General features: G+C 40.4%; 1 protein-coding gene and 1 long non-coding RNA gene across 2 annotated transcripts in view; both read right to left on the bottom strand.

Moving 5' to 3' along the window:
- Window positions 1-20,347, bottom strand: part of LOC311054166 (voltage-dependent calcium channel subunit alpha-2/delta-3-like) — a gene marked incomplete at both ends in the record, with an annotated part of 378,193 nt that overhangs the window by 241,186 nt on the left and 116,660 nt on the right. Inside the window, 1 exon segment of the mRNA XM_084070045.1 lies at window positions 598-657. Within this exon segment, the coding sequence (XP_083926171.1) occupies window positions 598-657 (60 nt within the window).
- LOC311052822 lies at window positions 8,171-10,590 on the bottom strand. The gene is made up of 4 exons (XR_014601556.1): window positions 10,519-10,590; window positions 9,688-9,785; window positions 8,956-9,087; window positions 8,171-8,248 (listed from the first exon to the last, which is right to left on the bottom strand). It is a non-coding gene; the product is annotated as an uncharacterized lncRNA (long non-coding RNA).

Here is a 20,347-nt window from a genome sequence, read left to right as displayed (position 1 = left end):
ACTACGTGTCACGGCTCGAGTAATCTGAGTTCCCAGAAGTTTTCGCCAGCTCTCGCATACAAACAGGAGGGGCGAGGAAACTTCTAGGCCAGAGCCCTGGTATTTGTGGGCGGGATGTAACTTACGGTCAGAATCTGAGCGGACACGCCTCTTACCGGTCTGAGAGCTGTGCAACTCGTCTAAAAAGTCAGACGAGAGGCAAACAGCAGTACACAACAATGGCGGCCGCAATTTCTCAAGGAGAAATTGCTTCCCGTCGCTCCTATTTACATGCAACACCCACTGCATGTGGATCCCGCCCCCTTTTCTTCATTGCCTGTTGATTTGAATCAGAACGCAGTGGCCGCGCCCCTGCTGTCCAGGCTCTGAGGCGAAGTCTCCCAGACTACGGCTGGAGCAACAACATCCGTACGACGTGTATGAATTAACTCATTCACTGCCAGAGCCTATTGTCCATCCTTTCTGTGGTGAAATCAATTCATTTGCTTACCGGTATGTGATTGTATTATAGCGTGATTATAGGTGAATCCCTTTCATTCTCATGTTTTTTTTGCGGTGGAAAGACACACACAAATATGCGCGAGCAGCACCACCTACCTGTAAGTCTGGATCCTCCTCGTGTTGTAGGTGGGCTTCTTCTGCTGCTTCTACCAGCCTCTGAGGAGAGGAGAGGAGAGGAGAGGGAAACAAGACACAGTATTTGCCATATGTAACACAACATTTTCTTGTCTAAAAGTTAAAGTAGCTTGACTGTACACTATGTATAGGGGAGACAGTTTCTGCAAGCATGTCCGGGCGAGGACATGCTTGCAGAAACTGTCTCCCCTATACATAGTGTACAGTCAAGCCCCTATCCACCTGTTTCCGCGGGAATTTACTGGGGCAAGAATCTTGGGTGGGAAACATCCTGCGGACGGACCGGAAGTAGGAAATAGCGGCTCAGTGTGTTTACATTTGCCAGCAGAACGTAGCTGTAGCTTCACAGGTCGCATAGCGATTATGACTCCAAGAACGTTTGTTAGTAAGTCTTTTATCTCTGCTTTTCTCTCGCTTAACGTCTCAATTCCATCGCGTCCGATGCGAAAAGAAGTTGGCTAAGAAACTTGAACTTAAAAAAAACTCAAAGCTGTCTGTTGATTTCACTTCGTGGACAAGAGACCTACACGGGAGAACCCATATCCAACGCTGCTGTTGGGTGAGAGACCTCCAGAGGAGAGTATCGTTCAGAGACATTTAACGGGTAAGATTAATTTCTACAAGTCATTAAAACAAATCTGACCTGGCCTGGTCCACGGCAGGGCTCATTGTGATTGTGTCACAAGCGATTCAACCTATCGCAAACAAAAAGTTGCAACGCAAGTATGATCACAAACACATACACTAATGTGTCATTAACGTCTCACACACACGCGCGCTGTGTGTGTGTGTGTGTGTGTGTGTGTGTGTGTGTGTGTGTGTGTGTGTGTGTGTGTGTGTGTGTGTGTGTGTGTGTGTGTGTGTGTGTGTGTGTGTGTGTGTGTCACACCCACGCACAGCACTACTCATCTTTTTTTTCTTCTCCACGCACCTTGACAAAATAATGGCATTTCTAGAAGCAAGCAACTCTTTTGACAAAAATATCATTTCCCAAAAAGAATGATGTAGGCCATTATTTTAGGAAGGTGACGGTATAACCTAAAGTCCAAAAAACAAAACAAGCATTTTTTAAAGACAAAAAAACTATAATATGTTATAATCATATGTTTAATTCAGTGCCTTGAGCATGGTGGTGTGTTAAACATGTACAATTACATCTGTCTCAATCGATAACAACTACTGCACTAAATATGTCTGTACCCGCAGACGACGAGCCAGTTGCAATGGAGGCTTCAGAGGAGCCAAATCCCGTGGCAAAGAGCTCACATGATGTCTAGACACAGTGGTCAGACCCAGGAATGGAGGACCACATCTATCCCAAAGCTCCACCTGCCAGGACATCTAGCGTGCTGCCTGAACCATCCCCTGAGAGCTCACAGTCTGTTGCAGAGGATCTCCTAAAACATGATGAAGACTGTCTTCTCTACACAGGGATTCCTCTACTTGAATTCAACACTCTTGTGTCATGCTTACAAAGCTTTGTCCGCACATCAACAATGCTTGTTTTAGATGGACCAAGGACCTCAACGGAAGCAAGTCCGCAAGGACTTTTTTGGTCAGACCTTTTAGACAAAAGCATCTGAAATGTACATAATGACTCCAGATGGCGCAGTTACAACTAGATATTTCACAGCATTACAAGCATAGTAGTGACTGTAAGATTCAGTTCTTGAGTCCAGATTTTTTGCTTTCTGCAAAACATTTTCTGTACAGTCAATTACACAAGTAGTGTTTGGAAAATTCTCCAGGAAAACCTGTGGCATAGTAGCTTTTATGGTTTCACGAGGCAGCCATGGAATCAGATCCTTAGTGTGCTCAGCAATTACATCTATCCAGAATGACAATGTTTTACCAGCCTGACTATGTGACCTTTTGAAGTGTTTTGCCGAATCAAGTTTCATTCATGTCATTAAAAATGGATCTTTGATTGATTGAAATTCTTATTAGGCAAAAGAATGTAAAACAACACAGTTACATTTATAATACCTATGGTGGGAAATGTAGCGACACATTCATAACCGAAAACTCTGTGCCCATTAATATTGTCCCTAAAATGAACAAAATACTTAATTCAACTTGATTATCTCATTGGAAATTAGACAATACTGTTTCTGGATTATCTCATTAGAAATTACATCAAAACAGAAATACATAAAATACAATTAACAGTGTTGTGATTGTGATCTAAATTGTGTCTATTTGCTTTACATTAACTCTCCTCTCAGATTTACAAGGGCTGCACAAAACATGAAAGATGATTTGTGTCCTAGGACAAATGCATTGATGAAAGATTTCGCACTGTGTTTGTGTACTGTACATTAGGTTTATGTGTGTGTGTGACAGAGTGTGCTCAGGTCTGAATCATGTAGGCTTGGGCTTGCCTGGCCCTGCCTTTTAACATCGGCTCTGCAACTGAGCTGAACTGAGCTAACTGACCATTACATTACATTACATTACAGTCATTTAGCAGACGCTTTTTTCCAAAGCGACTTACAATAAGTGTATTCAACATAGGTAGGGAACGAAAACTACTAATCACCAGAAGTTTTAAGTACATTTCCTGCAAAAACAAGCAACCAAGAGTATACCTAGCGCTAAGGTAAAAGTGCAATATATCAGCTACCTACTTTCTTAAACAGATGAGACAAAAATAGCAAAATCAAATGAGCACGAGCTAAAACAAATAAGTGTATCGACTAAACAAGATCCAATGAAACAATACAAAAATAAAACAAGAGTTCGTACAACTAGTTAACAACAAGTAGGCCAGGCAAAGAGGAAGGAGGTGGCTTGAAGTACTGTACTTAAGTACAAATTTGAGGAATCTTTACTTTACTGGAGTATTTTCAATTTGCAGTACTTGTAAGTCTAGGCCACTACATCTAAGAGGCAAATATTGTACTTTTTACTCCACTATAATTATTTGAAAACTTGAGTTACTAGTTACTTTGTAGATTTTCATCATTACAAATCATGCATTAAACACTTTACCCCATACTTCGGCTATTTGAAAATAGCAGACCTACAAGCTTTCGTTGTGAGCTTGTAGATCGGCTATTTTCAAAATGCTTTTTAACATTTTGAAGACTTGTGAAATGGGACATTTTGTATAATGAGTACTTTTACTTGGTTACTTAGTTATGGTAAGTGTAAGCCGTGTTTGTGCGCATAGCGTCTCTCACAGTAAAATCCTCAGTGTTCATTATCCAGACCAGTTGTAATTGTGAGTGTGCAAATAGAACCATGCTTTCATTTGTACAGTCAGTTATATTAAGAAGGTGAGAATAGCCATCACACAATACATGTCCTTTCCTTTGTTGACAGTGGGATAATATGAACGTCATATGCAAATTAGCCATGAGGTGGTCTTAGAATGTCAACAAACAGTACGTGTTTCCTCGCCGACCCAAATAAAATAAAATACTGGAGCACTTGGCTTGGGCCTGCACGTTTAATTATATTAATCTACCTATCTGTGTTGCATTTTTACTGCTGTTGATGATATGACCTCAGCACGCAGGGACTGATGGTTATCTTAACTCATTCACTGCCAGAATTATTTCTGGCCCGTTTGAACACCGCCAAGATTTTTCATTGAAAAAAAAAAGTACTCAGGAGCCGAGATAAAGAATTTTTAAGTTTTAAGTTAACAAGGAAGTGGATGGGAGTCTATATCTTCGAAAAATCATATCTCCTTGGTCTTTGGGTCAAAAAAAAAAAAAAAAATCTAAAAAAAAAAAAAAAAAAAAAAAAAAAAAAAATATTTTTTTTAATTTTTTAAAAAGTCGTTTTAGTCGTTCTTGGCAGGCATGGCTTATGGACAGAAGTCGTTTTAGTCGTTCTAGGCAGTATATGAGTTAAATGATAACGGTTCATAAATGACGTATTGATTACGTGAATCAGCTGTGTCGGGAGGTATCTAAGACATTTAGGACAGGTCGTAATAATGGATGCGTACCTCGTGAAAAAACACTATTGAATCACTACTCATAACTACTACCAAATGTCTACACAAAAACTACCATTTCATTACTCAATTGCTATTGCGATTAGTAGTGATTTATGTAGTGATTTCAATAGTAAAATGTGGAGAAATGGCCCGTTTCAGTACTTAATCACTACTGATAATTACTACATAATTACTATTCAAATCACTGCCTGGCTGCTACTTAATTACTTCAGCCTCACTATAGGCTTTTTGGAAAGAACTATACAATCACTACACATTCATTGTTGAATTACTACACAATGCTTACAGATCTACTGCTGCAGCTCTACACAATCCCTATGGAAAATATTCATGTAGTGTTTTATCACTACTGATCACTAATGAATTACTTTGTGTTCCTACACAAACCCTTTTGATTCACTTTTTAAACATTACACAATTATCATTCAGTTACTACTGTCTTACTTTTAAACAAACCCTTTTGAATTACCTCTGAAATTCTACAGAATGCTTACACATTTACCGCTGTTTCTCTTAACAATCCCTACTGAATCACTCCATGTTTGTGTGTAGTGTTATGTAGTGTTCTATCACTACTGATCACTAATGAATTACTTTTTGTTTCTACACAAGCCCTTTTGAATCACTTTTAAAACATTACAGAATTATCATTCAATTACTTCTGTCTTACTATTAAACAAGCCCTTTTGAATTACTTCTAAAACTCTATAGAATGCTTACACATTTACCCCTGTTTCTCTTCAAAATCCCTACTGAATCACTCCATCTTTGTGTGTAGTGTTATGTAGTGTTCTATCACTACTGATCACTAATGAATTACTTTGTTTCTACACAAACCCTTTTGAATCCCTTTTAAAACATTACAGAATTATCATTCAATTACTTCTGTCTTACTATTAAACAAACCCTTTTGAATTACTTCTGAAAGTCTACAGAATGCTTACACATTTACCGCTGTATCTCTTCACAATCCCTATTGAGTCACTCCATCCTTGTGTGTAGTGTTCATGTAGTGTTTTATCACTACTGATCACTAACAAATTACTTTTTGTTACTACTTAAACCCATTTGGGTCACTTTTAAAGCTCTACACAATTGTCATTCAATTACTTCTGCCTTACTATTAAGTAATGACAACATCTACTCATTACTTGACCACTGCATATCAGCAATTTCTGATCATGAAACTGGTTACATTACCATTTATCAATTCAGAATCATGCTCAGGTTCAGTTATTCGAGGGGACATGAAATCAATCAATTATAACAATTATATAACATTTATATAACAATAACAACAATAACAATGCAAATATCAATACAAAATATATTATCTGTCTGGCAGTACATTCATTGCTGTAGTTGGACTCCATTTACAGTGGCAGCCAAGTTCAGTTTGAATCAGATCTGGGCCACATCCAGATTGGAATCCGATTGGTTTTAATGGTCACGTGATGTTAATACCGTTCGGATTCCAATCTGGATGTGGTGCAGATCTGATCAGATTATCCAGGCTGTATGTTTAACAAAAGAGGAATAAAAGGTGCACTGTAGCCAGTGTGCATTAATTTCTTATCAGGTTTGGAGTGAATAATAGGTCTGACTCAACCTGAGCACAGACAGGCACTCACTTTCACTAGGACAGCGACCCCATTTACAGTGGCGGCCAAATTCAGTCTGAATCAGATCTGGGCCACATCCAGATTGGAATCCGATTGGTTTTAATGGTCACGTGATGTTAATACCGTTCGGATTCCAATCTGGATGTGGCCAAGATCTGATTACCGGTGTAAATGGGGCCTAAGGCATGCCCTTGAACAACAACAATATAAATAAAAACAATATCAATACAATTAACACACAGAATTGTTCTGAGGGGAAACTTGATAACGATTCTTTGTCTGTCATTTGGACTTGTGATGGTGTCCCAGTTTTTCGTTCGTCCAAATACTCTATTTGGCCTTTACAAACACAACTAATTGAGCTGCCGCCCAAACTGCGGAAACAACATATAATGGTGACAGCCCTTTGGTTTGGACCGAGTAAGCCAAAAATGGAAACTTTCTTAGCTCCATACATTGCTGAATGTACTAAACTGGCTAAAGATGGTTTTGAGTGGACAAATCCCATCACGGGTAAAAAACTGATTTCCAAAGTTTTCAACCTTATTTGTACTGCCGAAGCTGTTGCAAGACCGCTTCTCAAAAATACACAAAAAAAAAACACAAGATGCATGCCCTTGAACAACAATATAAATAAAAACAATACATATACATATATAAAATAAAATAAAACGGGGACCCCATTTACAGTGGCAGCCAAGCTCAGTCTGAATCAGATCATGGGCCACATCCAGATTGGAATCCGATTGGTTTTAATGGTCACGTGATGTTAATACCGTTTGGATTCCAATCTGGATGTGGCCCAGATCTGATTATCTTTTTTTTTTTTTCAGCTAAGGTCTAGACTTCATTACGTATATTTGGAGGTGAAGGGTCAGTCTTCTGTGATGTCTTCTTTTTTGGCCCACCGGTCTTCTTGGGACGTTTTGGCTTCCCTACCTTGTCCTCGTAGTTAAGCTTTGCTGTCACCACCTTAAGAACTTTCTTTTTGGGAATGCCGCATTTCTCCATCACGTAGGCTGTATGAGGGAGAGAAAACAGATTAATGATTAAAATTGAATTCTGGGTAACATACTAGAGCAATGCTGAACCATCATCGTCCAGTAGTGCCATTCAATGACCAATGGGAGAGATAACAACCGCTGGAACACACCCACCTTTGTCAGGTTAGGATTGTTTGGGCTCCGAGGGTATGATCCATAAGACATAGATATTAGGGCTGTCCCGATGACACAATTTAACCGTGGTGTGATTAAGTGTCTCAGAAGTACGGTATGCGACAAAAATTGCAATGGCCCACCCCACCCTTTTTTAACCTCATCCTTTTTGTGGGGAAGGCAAATGTGTTTAAAGCGTTGTAAGCTTGTACAAGCGCTGTAAGCTTGCCAAGCGGCTATTTTCAGCAAAAAGCTTTCCCCACAATAATATAAGACAGAACATACACTAGTATAGAGCTCTGAGGGACTTCGCTCAACCATATGGAGTTCAGGTGGTTAACAGCAATTTTACACTTGAATTACTATATATAAATAACATACAATGAATAAGCTTTACAGTGTTGCTTTTTAAATAGCACAGCAGAGATGAGTTTTTACTGTATTTTAATGTTCACTTAGTCTTCATTGCTGTGTATGCTTTTGTAATGCTTTGTGACCATTTCGTGTGAGCCGTGGTTTGTGTGGTATATCTCCCCATTGCGGTTTGAAACAGAAATATTGCGGTATGCGATTAATGCGACAGCCCCAATAGATATGCCTCTAATGTAGAGTCATTATGATCCCAAAGATTTTTAAAACCATCCTACTGTGTGCTCTCGCCCTGTGTCTCTATATCCTTCCGGGTGGGAGGGACATCACGACAGACCCTTGTCTGTCGACCTAAAGTTGTGTCAAATGTTAACATTTCAGGTCATGAAGCAAGAAACAATAATTTAAAATCTCACCAACAACAGCTTGAAGCTTCCGCGGGTCAAGCATGGGCTTCGGGGTGGCAACGTCTTTCTGGATGTTGCACTTCTTTCCTGTAATTAGGGGTGGGCAATATGGACAAACATTGTATCACCATTTTCAGCTAATTATCAGGATAACCATAATTATCACAATCACTTTTGCTATTATTTTAGGATGATCATCATTATGATTGGCATACAATGATTAATTGTATTATGATTACTAATTATACACACAGGCCGACTCAGTATAGGAATGAGATATATGCTGCTAATAGATAATTTCCACTAAAGTGTATTAATTACATAGTCCCCATCCAGAATTGAAGTCAAATTATTGTTTTAGACATGCGACAAATACAAGAACATATTATTGAACTCAATTCTCTGTGGCATGAATAATCAATAGAAAAGGTCATTTTGTGGGCTCCCGCTGGCCTACTGCGCATATCACAAATGTCTCTGATGTCGCCGGTTCGACTCCCGATCCGGGCGACCTTTGTCTCTCTCTCTACCAGTTTCCTGTCAGTATGCTGTCGTATCAATAAAGGCATTAAACCAATCCCGGGCTCCCCCAGAGTTAGTGTCGAAGAGTCCTTGAGCAAGACTCTGAACCCCTGGTTGCTCCCAGTGAGCAGGTTGGTGCCTTGCATGGTTTCCTCCACCATTGGTGTATGGATGCGTGTGTGAATGGGTAAATGTAATGCAATATTTGTAAAGCGCCTTGGATTAAAGGCACTATATAAATGAACCATTGAGACCATTGAGCACACCCCTACCTGTGATGCTGCATTGTGCTAGTTCAGTTCTGCTGAACAGGAGGGTCAGGAGTTTGTTAAGGCTGAGTGCTTGGAGTGGTCGATGTACCGGAGGGAGTGCTCTGGCACAAGAACCCCTCCTCCAATGTCAGTCTGAAAAAGAAACAGAACAGTGTACAGAATAACTTCAGAAATTATTGAATATTACTAGTAGTAGTAAGCTATTTACCACGAGAGAGAGTGGGTTATGCGAGTGCAAAACAACCCAGAAACAGTGGCTTTATCAGACCATAACACACGACCCTCGAGTGGTAAATTGCTTTTCTACCACTTCGACCATATAAATGAAAGAAAACATGCAAGGCTATTGAGTTACAATCCTTAATTGTTTCAGAATACACTCAGCATGGTAGGGTAGGCTTGCCCATGTGACTGCTATAAGCCAATCAGAATGTCTCCTTGCAACACAAAAGTGGGCGGGGAAAAAAACAGAGGGTTGTTAGCCCACAACCTTTTTTTTTAAGTCAATCAGAATCCAGTATCCAATCATGTGACCAAAAAAAGTGGTAGAAGTTATAGTAGTTATCGACAACACTGACAAATGTCTAAGGTTAGAGCTGGATAGCTGAGAAGTGGCACGTGGCAAAAACAGTCAAATTAATACTGGCTTTAGACCACGTAGATTAGGACATTTTCTATCAAATTGGGGGTTCTTGAAATAAATAAGTAAATATAATATTGTGTAACAACTACCTCTTTTTGTGCAGCTTGATTTTGACAGGGCCTCAGGGTGACCCCTGTGTCTAAAGCCCCCGAGAGAGCTTCAACTCGGCTCAGAAGTTCTGGGAGATCTGTAAAGATGTACAAAAACAAATCATGTAATTTAAATCAGAATCATTTCTGAATATTTGGAATTCAACAATATATATCACTTCTGTAAGTTTAACCTTAGATCCTAAATGCTCAGTAAAATAAATACCTGATGACATCTACACCAGATCACGAGATCTACAAGCTCACAACGCGTCACATTGTGAGCTTGTAAATCGGCTTTTTTGGGGAATGTTCCCCCAGAATAGGGATGCTAAGGTTCAAGTGGTTGAACGTCAAGTATACATTTATTTGCAGTCAGTACTGATGCAAACTGATGGACATTTCATGCTGTGGAAAGATGGGGATATTTACGTAGTGTAAAATGATACAAGATCCTAAAAATGTAATTCAGGGGTACCGTGAATGAAAGGTTATGGTAAACTAATGGACCCTTATATACCTTTTAACTCTTAAGATGCTAAAATGATACGTTTCATTTTACGCTCTCAAGAGTTGAACTATTGTTGAAAATCTGCATTGCTAAAATAACTTGAACTTACTGTCAAAGAGCAGATACTGCTTCTCAGCTGAGAGTTCTCTTTAAATTAATAAATTAGTCATAATCCCGTTATCAAGACAATTTAAATAACTAAACAATGTGTAGAGTTGGGTCATTGACTTCAAAAACATCAGCCTACGCACTTATTATCAATACAGTAATAGTAGGCTAAAAAGCCTACACAAACAGTATTTCTGTGTGTCAACACTCACCTAAAATGTCCGCCGCTTCTTCTTCATCCTTTTATCTTCTCTGAAGCCGGTTTATAATTCTTTTTGATGAATCCAAAGCAATGCAATTTATCTAACTTTCTATTGAAGTGCTGCAGGCTCGAGACAACATTCATTCTCCCCGCGCAGTCGCGAGCATGCTGAGACATTGTTGCCAGATTTTGTGAGAGAAATAAGCAGCCAGGTCTGTGAAAACAATTAAGCCCAAAAGAAGCGACATTTGCAGATTTGAAAATAGCCGATCTACAAGCTCACAGTGCGTCGCATTTGCAATGCATTTTGTGAACTTGTAGATCTGCTATTTCTACTATCAAAAATAAGTGAAATCTTAGACTAATATTTACAAGCAATTGAAGCAACTTTACAGAAAAACAAGCCCAAAGTCGCTTATAATAAGCAGATATGGCAACACTGCTCAGGGCCCATAATGCACTTCTCTGTAAAAAAAAAGAAAAGAATAGATGTACAAGCTCACAACGCATCGAATTGCGACAAGATGTAGATCTGTAGATCTGTTCATTTTGGTAACCATAGCAATAAAAAGTGTTATTTAGAATCAAACTAGCATATTATTTGCCAATTGCGATAAAATAAATATATTATCTATGTCACATCACAAGAAAAGGACAAGAAATATAAAATAAAATAAAATAAAATAAAATAAAATAAAATAAAATAAAATAAAATAAAATATATTGTATAGGCCTACTGTATACTGTATAGACGGGGGGGGGGGGGGGGGGGGGGTATTGTAACAGTATTGTAACAGAAGAAAAACTTCACAGTCTATTGGCAGGTATGATGTATGATTCTTAGATTTTGTATTTTTTTATTTTTTTATTGATGAAGATTTTCGATTTTTGGGTGGGAAATGTTTTGAAATAATATAGTAATATATTTGTGTAAGAAACAAACAAAGCAATCTTTCCTTGTGATGTGTCCATGACCCACAAATGGGCCCCGACCCACTGTTTGGGAAACAGTGATCTAACCCTGTGGTTCTCAACCCTTTCAGGCCGCGACGTCCCAAAATAATCATATTTGAGCTGGGGACCCCCCACCCTGATAAGCACTTGGAATGTAGGAGTTGATGCATTTACGTTTAGTTTGACTCTATTGTGAAAATAGCAGATCTTCAAGCTCACAACGCCTCGCAAGGAAGGTGTTGTGAGCTTGTAGATGCTATTTTCAAAATGTTTTCTTATATTATTATTATTGTTAGACAATTTGGCCAATGTTTGACCATTTTTATATTATAGTTTGTTACTTTTGATGGAGTAATGGTGTTTTGTTTTTTTAGGTATTAAAAAGGTCTTAAAGGTCCTTAAATTGTCACTTCACTGTCATCTGGGGACCACCCCCAAATCATGTGGGGACCCCCCTGGGAGTCCCGATCCACATGTTGAGAACCACTGATCTAACCAAACCTGACCAGCTGCTGAGCTGGTCTTTGCTGGTCTGTCCAGTGTCCAGCCATCTGACCAGCTAAGTCTAGCTGGTAAGCTGGTCTTTGCTGGGCAGTCCACCCATTTGACCAGCAAAGACCAGATCAAGTAGAGTAAGAACTCTACTTGATCAATTACATGGCTTCGTAGTAAAGCAGTAATGTTTTAATAGCTTTTTCACTACTCGACTTCTGTAGAGGATTGTCGTGTTTTTACTATATCTTCACTACACAATCAAGTAGTAAAAACTCTACATAATCACAATTTAAATGCCCTTGTAGTAAAGCAGTAATGTTTAACAGCTTTTTCACTACTCAGCTTCTGTAGAGTATTATATAGTGTTTTTACTACACATTCACTACACAACCTAGTAGTACAAACTCTACATAATCACTATTTGAATGCCCTTGTAGTAAAGCAGTAATGTTTTAACAGCTTTTTCACTACTCGGCTACTGTAGTGGATTCTGTAGTGTTGTTACTACACATGCACTACACTAGCAGGTAGTAAAAACTCTACTTGATCACTTTTTTAAATATTTGTAGTGATTCTGTATAGTAGTTACTGCATATTCACTACACAAGCCAGTAGTAAAATCTCTACACAATCTCTATTTAAATGCCCTTGTAGTAAAGCAGTAATGTTCTAACAGCTTTTTCACTACTCGGCTTGATTACTACTGGGAACACTACTGTTTCACTAAGAAACTCTACTGATGTATTGTGAATAGTGAATAAATTACAGATTTACTACACAATTGCTACAGGTGACTATACAGCCACTACTACACAAGTAGCTTTTGTGTAGTAATTCAGTAGCAGTTTTTCATGAGGGGTACATTTACATTAGCCTACTTAGAACTGGACTCCACAAAGCGATACGAGGCCACTTCTTAACGTCATCATGCATGATGTGTTAATGCATGTGTACTAGAGTGCCCCACACGAAGCACTCTAGTTTAAGCTATTCATTTAGTTTGGTTCGGTTGTAATGACAGCCACGCACAGCACACGTTGTCCCTGAGCTCATTGTGACGTTAAGAAAAGCCGAGTCTTAATAACAAACGTCTTGGAAAATCGCTATGCGACCTGTGAAGCTGCAGCTACGTTCTGCTGGCAAATGTAAACACATGAGCCGCTACTTTCTACTTCCGGTCCCTCCGCAGGATGTTTCCCACTCATCAGGAAACTACCCGCGGAAACAGGTGGATAGCAGGGAAGGATGATTCTTGGGTAATGAAGTCAAAGATGTTGGCTGCCAATATGTGTGTGTCCAAAGTGGCCACTGATACCTCGAACTACATAATGCTGCAGCTTTATTAATGGGTACAGTAGCATTCTGAAGTAATATTAATGAGTATACACTAACAGGTGGGCCATCAGTGGACTCGACTGTGGAGTAGTTTAAGCGCTTAAGCCCTATTTTAAACTTTGATAAATGTATTGATGTGAAAAGTGAAATGTTGATTGATGTGCATTGTCCCTGGTTAAACAAAAGGTAGGAAAAAGAAAGCAAAACGTCACCGACTCTCTCTCTCTCTCTCTCTTACTGTCTGGGGTCTGAACTAACGGACCGGAGTGTCCTTGGGCTGGAGTCTGAAGGGACATAATTGCCCCCGGCCGGGTTCATTTCAAAAACAGGTCTTTGTTCTTTGAAAATTAATTCATATGAATTAATTCATATACACTTTTGTCACGATCAGAGTCAGAGGTGTAGGACCCAAGCGCAGGACAAAGGCAGAGGACGAGGCAGACACAGGGCGGATCGAATGCAAGGGGTTTTAATTACCAAAAACAGAGGATCGGGAATAATACACAGGAATACGAGAGTACTAGGAAAACGTCACAAACTGGGAACAAGGCTATGACTTAACAGTGACTTACTTTTACGATCGAACAAGGGACTGAACAAACAGGGGAGTATATATAGACACACGGTAACTGGACACAGGTGAAACTAACTGACAATCAACGCAGGGATAGGCTAGGACACAGGCGCAAGACAGAGTTAATCAGAGGACTGGTGAGACAGGACAGGAAACAGCAAACAGGGCAGACAGGAAACAATACTACAAAATAAGATACACACAACAGGGCAAAAGGTAACAAAAGAGAAACGGAATACAAGTGGAACGATACAATATAATAGTGGCCTAACAGGCCTATCAAACAGCCCTAACGAGTCCGATACCATAAAAGGGCATTCAAGGCCTAAATAATAAGGTCAAAGTCCACGGCCCGAGGAGCGGACCGTGACAACTTTGGGTTCCCGGAAGAGCTACAGGTCCATTTCAGGACCGGTCCAACGTTGTGGACCTGTGAAGACCTCCACCCTGAAGATTCAGTGTTGACCACACACACACACTAAGAAAACCCAACCTCCCGTACCCATACCTCAGTACACATACACACACACACACACACACACACACACACACACACACACACACACACACACACACACACACACAACGGACAACAGATATTTGGCCATCTCCTGAAAATAATCTATTTTCCTAAATGGCTCAACGGTAGAGGTACAATGAGAGCCTCGGGTTCTTTGGACCCTCCCTGGAAACAAACTCCATCATCGGGCTCATGCTGCTGTCCACACGCACGCACGCACGCACGCACGCACACACACACAGACACACACACACACACACACACACACACACACACACACACACACACACACACACACACACACACACACTTCATCATGGATGGCTCTCACTGGGTTAGCGTCTGCTGTATATGCCTAAAGGGATGTTATGCTATCTGTGTGCCTTCAAGTCCAAATTATTTCTTTCTCTCAGCTGCGCGTCGCCCTGTCTTTCTTTCTTTCTTTCTTTCTTTCTCCCTCATTATCTTGAGGTCTGTTGAATTATTCCTTTATGTCAAAAGAAATTGGCAAGCACTGTCATCATATTTAACCCATTGAGACCTGAAGCCGATTCTACATGTCTCCTAAATCTCAACAGTATTCTGAAAAACCTATGTTTCTGTATCAGTGGTGCTCAATCTTTTTCATGTCAAGGACCCCCAAAATGCTATGTATTTGGCCGCGGACCCCCATCAAAATATTTTATTCCAGGGACCCCCCAGAAGCAAAGATTTGAGTTAAAAATGTTCGCTTTAAAAATATATATATTCAAAGATTTGCACACATTTTCACGATTTTTCAAAAATAGCAGATCTACAAGCTCATAGCGCGGCACTTGGTGCCGCGCTACGAGCTTGTATATCTGCTATTTTTGAATAGCCCAAAGTGTAAAAGAATGCTTTTTAGCTCAAATCCAAAAATGACACAGTTCCAGGTCTTAATGGGTTAAACCAAAGTATTTCAATAAAAAGGCGAGATCGAGTTGTTGTAAAACAAAAAGTTTCATTGAATAAAAGATCAAACATTTTGGCTAATTAAGACTTAACATTTAGCGTATAAGATTAGCTTTTTAATAGGAGAGAAACCCCCCCCTGGAGTCTAGACGCTGGTGGTGGCGGTGCAGATTGGCTAGAAGTGCTCACACTTCCAAAGCTGTGAATGAAAGCATTGTGAAGCATCCCCAGCTATAAAGAAGAGTGAGAAAGAGATAGATATCTTCCTTATTGAACTTATGCTTAGAGCTACATAGTTTTGGACTATTTTCAAAAAGAATTGTCAGTCCAAATCCCTTACTTGCATCTCAACTTTAGTATTATGCCTTGTATCATATACTGTAAAATGGTAAATGGTTAATTTATATAGCGCTTTTATCCAAAGCACTTTACATAGATTGTGCATTACATTCACCCTTTCACACACACACATTCATACACCGATGGCGGAGGAAACCATGCAAGGCACCAACCTGCTCATCGGGAGCAATTAGGGGTTCAGCGTCTTGCTCAAGGACACTTCGACACTAACTCTAGGGGAGCACATGGGATCGTACTGGGAACCTTCCGGGTTCCCATTCGGCCACTCTACCCCTGAGCTAGCCTGGTAAACCCTCCCTCCGGAAATCTCATTTCAATTTGATTTCAGGAGTGAGTCTGGCATGATCGCCCATTCTGCAATATTGGCTGTGGGCTGGAGTTGGGCGGGAGTAATACCGTTGACTGACAACCCCTTCAGCCAATGATCGTTGTTCCCCTTCAGCCAATCAGCAGTTCATTTTTACCACCTCCAGACTATGTGACGCAACGGGACTTTTGAGACGGCCATGCCCAAAATAGGTTGCCTTATTCGGATACATGTGTGTCACTGCCCGCCCCGGCCGGTTCTCTGAATTTGTATTTTTAAATAGGCTCTGTCATGATTAATTGACCACATATATGAAGTTAAACAACTAAATTCTATCCAAACGATATCTTATAAGTAAATTCCGTGCCTCAAAATAGAAGTTTGAGAGCTTTTTGAAGTAAAAAAACAGCGGAGAAAATAGCGGACAGAAAAGATGGCTGCAGTTCGTGTTTTGTCGGCTGCATTCAGGCTGCACTCGGTCCCATTCAGGCTCACTCGAACTCGCCACCTGATTGGCCAACTGTCGCTGTCAAGTGTCAATCACAGAACGATGTGCGACGACGCTGATAGGCTCGTCCGTTTGCTGTACATAGCCAATATTGTAGCATGGGCGATCAGGCCAGACTCACTCCTGAAATCAAATGGAAATGAGATTTCCGGAGGGAGGGTTTACCAGGCTACCCCCTGAGCCACTGCCGCCCCAACTGTATGTTGGACATTGTCAGCACGGCACAGTCAGAATCTGACACACCATCATCTCACAGCACATATGACCCATATGACAAATACAATCTTATTATAACGTTGTTGTCGGGCAGAAACCTCCTATCTCCATATTTCGTATCAAAAGTGGCAGATCTGCAAGCTCGAAAGGCGGTGCAAAACATGTGTATATACACACACACACACACACACACACACACACACACACACACACACACACACACACACACACACACACACACACACACACACACACACACACACACACACACACACACACACACACACAATACAATTTTGTATGATGACAATTGAGAAGTGAAGAGATGAATGGTAGCATAGCATAATGATGATGATTATCATTATTATTATTCAAACATGGTGGTAGCCTAGATGCATCAAGTGTGTTGTACTGTACACAGTACATGTATACTGTCATTAGTGTGTGCATTGATGCGTTTACACAGTATGTACGTGTGCTGAGCGTTTGTACATGAAAGAAGGAGATGGAGAGAATGAGAGACCGAATGAGAGACTGTTGTTCGGTGTTACGCTGGGCGGTAAAGTGGCATTTAACGACAAACTAAAGGTGAGGAGCCTAAAGCAAGCGCTCTCTCTCTCTCTCTTTCACGCACGCACACACACACACACACACACACACACAGACACACACACACACTCACACTCACACACACACACACACACACACACACACACACACACACACACACACACACACACACACACACACACACACACTCACACACACACACACACACACACACACACACACACTCACACACACACACAAAAACCTCTTTCAGTCTTCCCAGCAGTGATGTGATGTGCATGGCTGACCATCATTGGTGGGAGAAAGGCTCTGGGTGTCTATGAGTTTTTGGTAATGCACTCTGCGTCGTCGCATTTCCATTCAAATGGCTTCAACCACAAACCACTGCAATCAGCCAGATTATTTCAGCCGACCCAGTGTGTGTGTGTGTGTGTGTGTGCGTGCGCGCGCGCGCGTGTGTGTGTGTGTGTGTGTGTGTGTGCGTGCGCACAGGTGTGTGTGTGCATTTTTTTTTAGGCTGTAGCCACTGCTATAATCTAGTGCCTGGCCAGCCATTTTCCTCACCATGGCAACGCACCTGGCCAAATGGATCTTTTTCCATATCAATGCACGTCTCTCTGAGATCACAATCAGCTAGCTCCGTGCTTTTCAAAGTGGGAGCCAATTGCAAAGGAGAAGAAAATGAAAATATAGAAATACAAATATTATATATCTATTTTTTTTTTTTTAAATCGAAGGTGAGCATTTTTTAGCTGTTGTTAAAATAGGTGTTAAATACTATCAATATTCTGATAGTAATCATTGCTATAGAGCAGTGGTTCTCAAACTTTTTCATGTCAAGGACCCCCAAATTGACACTTATTAGCCCGCGGACCCCCATTTCAAAAGATATGCCAGGGACCCCCCCATAAGAGAAGATTCTTTTTACGGCTCTAGCAGTGATTCTCAACCATTTTAATTTCAAGGACCCCCAGTTTGACATGCATTACCCCCATTTAATGGCATTTATATCTCTGGGACCCCAACTCATATGGTAAAATCAATGTTAATATAACTCTGAGAGTGTAAAAATGGAACCAAATGGACCCGTTAGGGTCCATTTGGTTGCATTTGTACACTCTCAGAGTTACAGACCCATAAGGGTCCATTTGGTTCCTGTCCATCATTTAGCTGGGGACCCCCTCGAACCCCCTCAGGTACCCCTGGGGGTCCCCGGACCCCACTTTGAGAACCAATGCTATAGAGTGTTTGTTCAGTAACGGGGGTCTCCCTGTCTCTCCAGCTCAGCCAATCAGGAGAGAGTACCCATGTATCAGCTTGAATTTGATACTGTTCCAGTTCCAATTGTGTCTGTTCATTTCCTAACTTCCAATTTCACTTGTTTAATCTGTATCCTGTCTGAGTTCTCTATCCTGATTGGATAAAATTGGTATCCTGACCAAGAAAATAAATGCATTTTCTGATTAATAAAGAGCTGGAGAAACATGGAGACTCCTGTTACTGAACAAACCATTCAGTGGTGGAAAAAGTACTCAAATGTTTAACTTAAGTAAAAGTATCAATACTGCAATGTAAAAGTACTCTGTTACAAGTAAAAGTCCGGAATTAAACATTTACTTGAGGAAAAGTACAAGAGTATTGGTATCAAAATGTACTTAAAGGACCAAAAGTAAAAGTACTAAAATGTTTGAAAAAAGCCTATGTATAAAATAGGGCTAAGGTGGTTAATGTATGTTTTATAATGTAATAATGTACATCTGCAAAGTAACTAGTAACTACAGTTTGCAAATAATTGTAGTGGAGTGAAAGTACAATATTTGCCTCTGAGATGTAGTGGAGTAGAAGTAAAAGTACTGAAAATTGGAATTAAAAGTACCAAAAAATTGGACTTAAGTACAGTACAGTACTTGAGTAAATGTAGTTACTTTACACCACTAGTGGCAATAGTGTTGGAAATGTGGAGGAGAGCGGAGATAATGGACGGCAGAAAAATAAAGGGGGGCGAGGGGGGGGGGGGGGGGGGTAGAAAGGAATGAGAGAATAACATTCTCTAAAGGTCTGAGCGTTTAGCCCCCGCAGGCTGACACACTCCTGGTGGAAATGTCAGACCCTGTCTGTGAAGCCGTAGTTCAATACGCATACGGTACATACAGGACGTGTTGGTGAGTGCATGTGATGACGTGCACGTGTGTACACACGCACGCAGGTAGATTTTTTATTTTTTTTATTCTAGGATGACACGTGTTAACCCATTGAGACCGGGAGAAGCATCTGTCATTTTTAGATTTGAACCACTTTAAAGGAGGAGTTCACCCAAAAAATGACGTATTTTCTATCAATTGCACACCCCATGAAGCCTTCAATGGGGGTGTGCAATTGATAGAAAATAAGTCATTTTTTGGGTGAACTACTCCTTTAACCATTATTTTATACTTTGGGCTATTAAAAAATAGCAGATATACAAGCTCATAGCGCGGCACCGAGTGCCGCGCTACGAGCTTGTAGATCTGCTATTTTTTGTTATAAATCGTGAACATTTTTGCACATATTTGAATATAAATTATATTTTTTTAAAGCGAACATTTGTAACCCAAATGTTTGCTTCTGGGAATTCTATTTTTTAGGAAAAACGTATGTTTCTATATCAGTGGTTACATTTGAGTTAAAAATGTTAGCTTTAAAAATATATATATAAATATTCAAAGATATATATTTCACGATTTTTAAACAAAATAGCCAAAGAAATCTTAAAATGACACAGATGCGGTCCCGGATGGAATGGGTTAAGGTATTAGCCCTCTGACCTAAACACTCTGGGAGGCGTTTCTAGTCAGAGTGACGTTTGTTTGTGTGTGTGTGTGTGTGTGTGTGCGTGTGCGTGTGCGTGTGCGTGTGTGTGTGTGTGTGTGTGTGTGATGCAATCTGTTTGAATAGGACTGCGTGTATGTGTGTGTGCGTGCGTGCGTGCGTGTGTAATTGTGCATGCGTGTGCTGTGCATGTGTGAACATGTGCCTCTGGGCTGAGACAAGGTGACAGACCATGACAGGCAAATAAGAACGGGTGCCA

The sequence above is a fragment of the Gymnoscopelus microlampas genome, assembly GCF_963454915.1.
Source record: "Gymnoscopelus microlampas genome assembly, chromosome: 10".
Taxonomy (NCBI): Eukaryota; Metazoa; Chordata; class Actinopteri; order Myctophiformes; family Myctophidae; genus Gymnoscopelus; species Gymnoscopelus microlampas.
The sequence above is the reverse complement of the archived record's forward strand: the minus strand, read 5'-3'. Positions and strand labels throughout refer to the sequence as shown.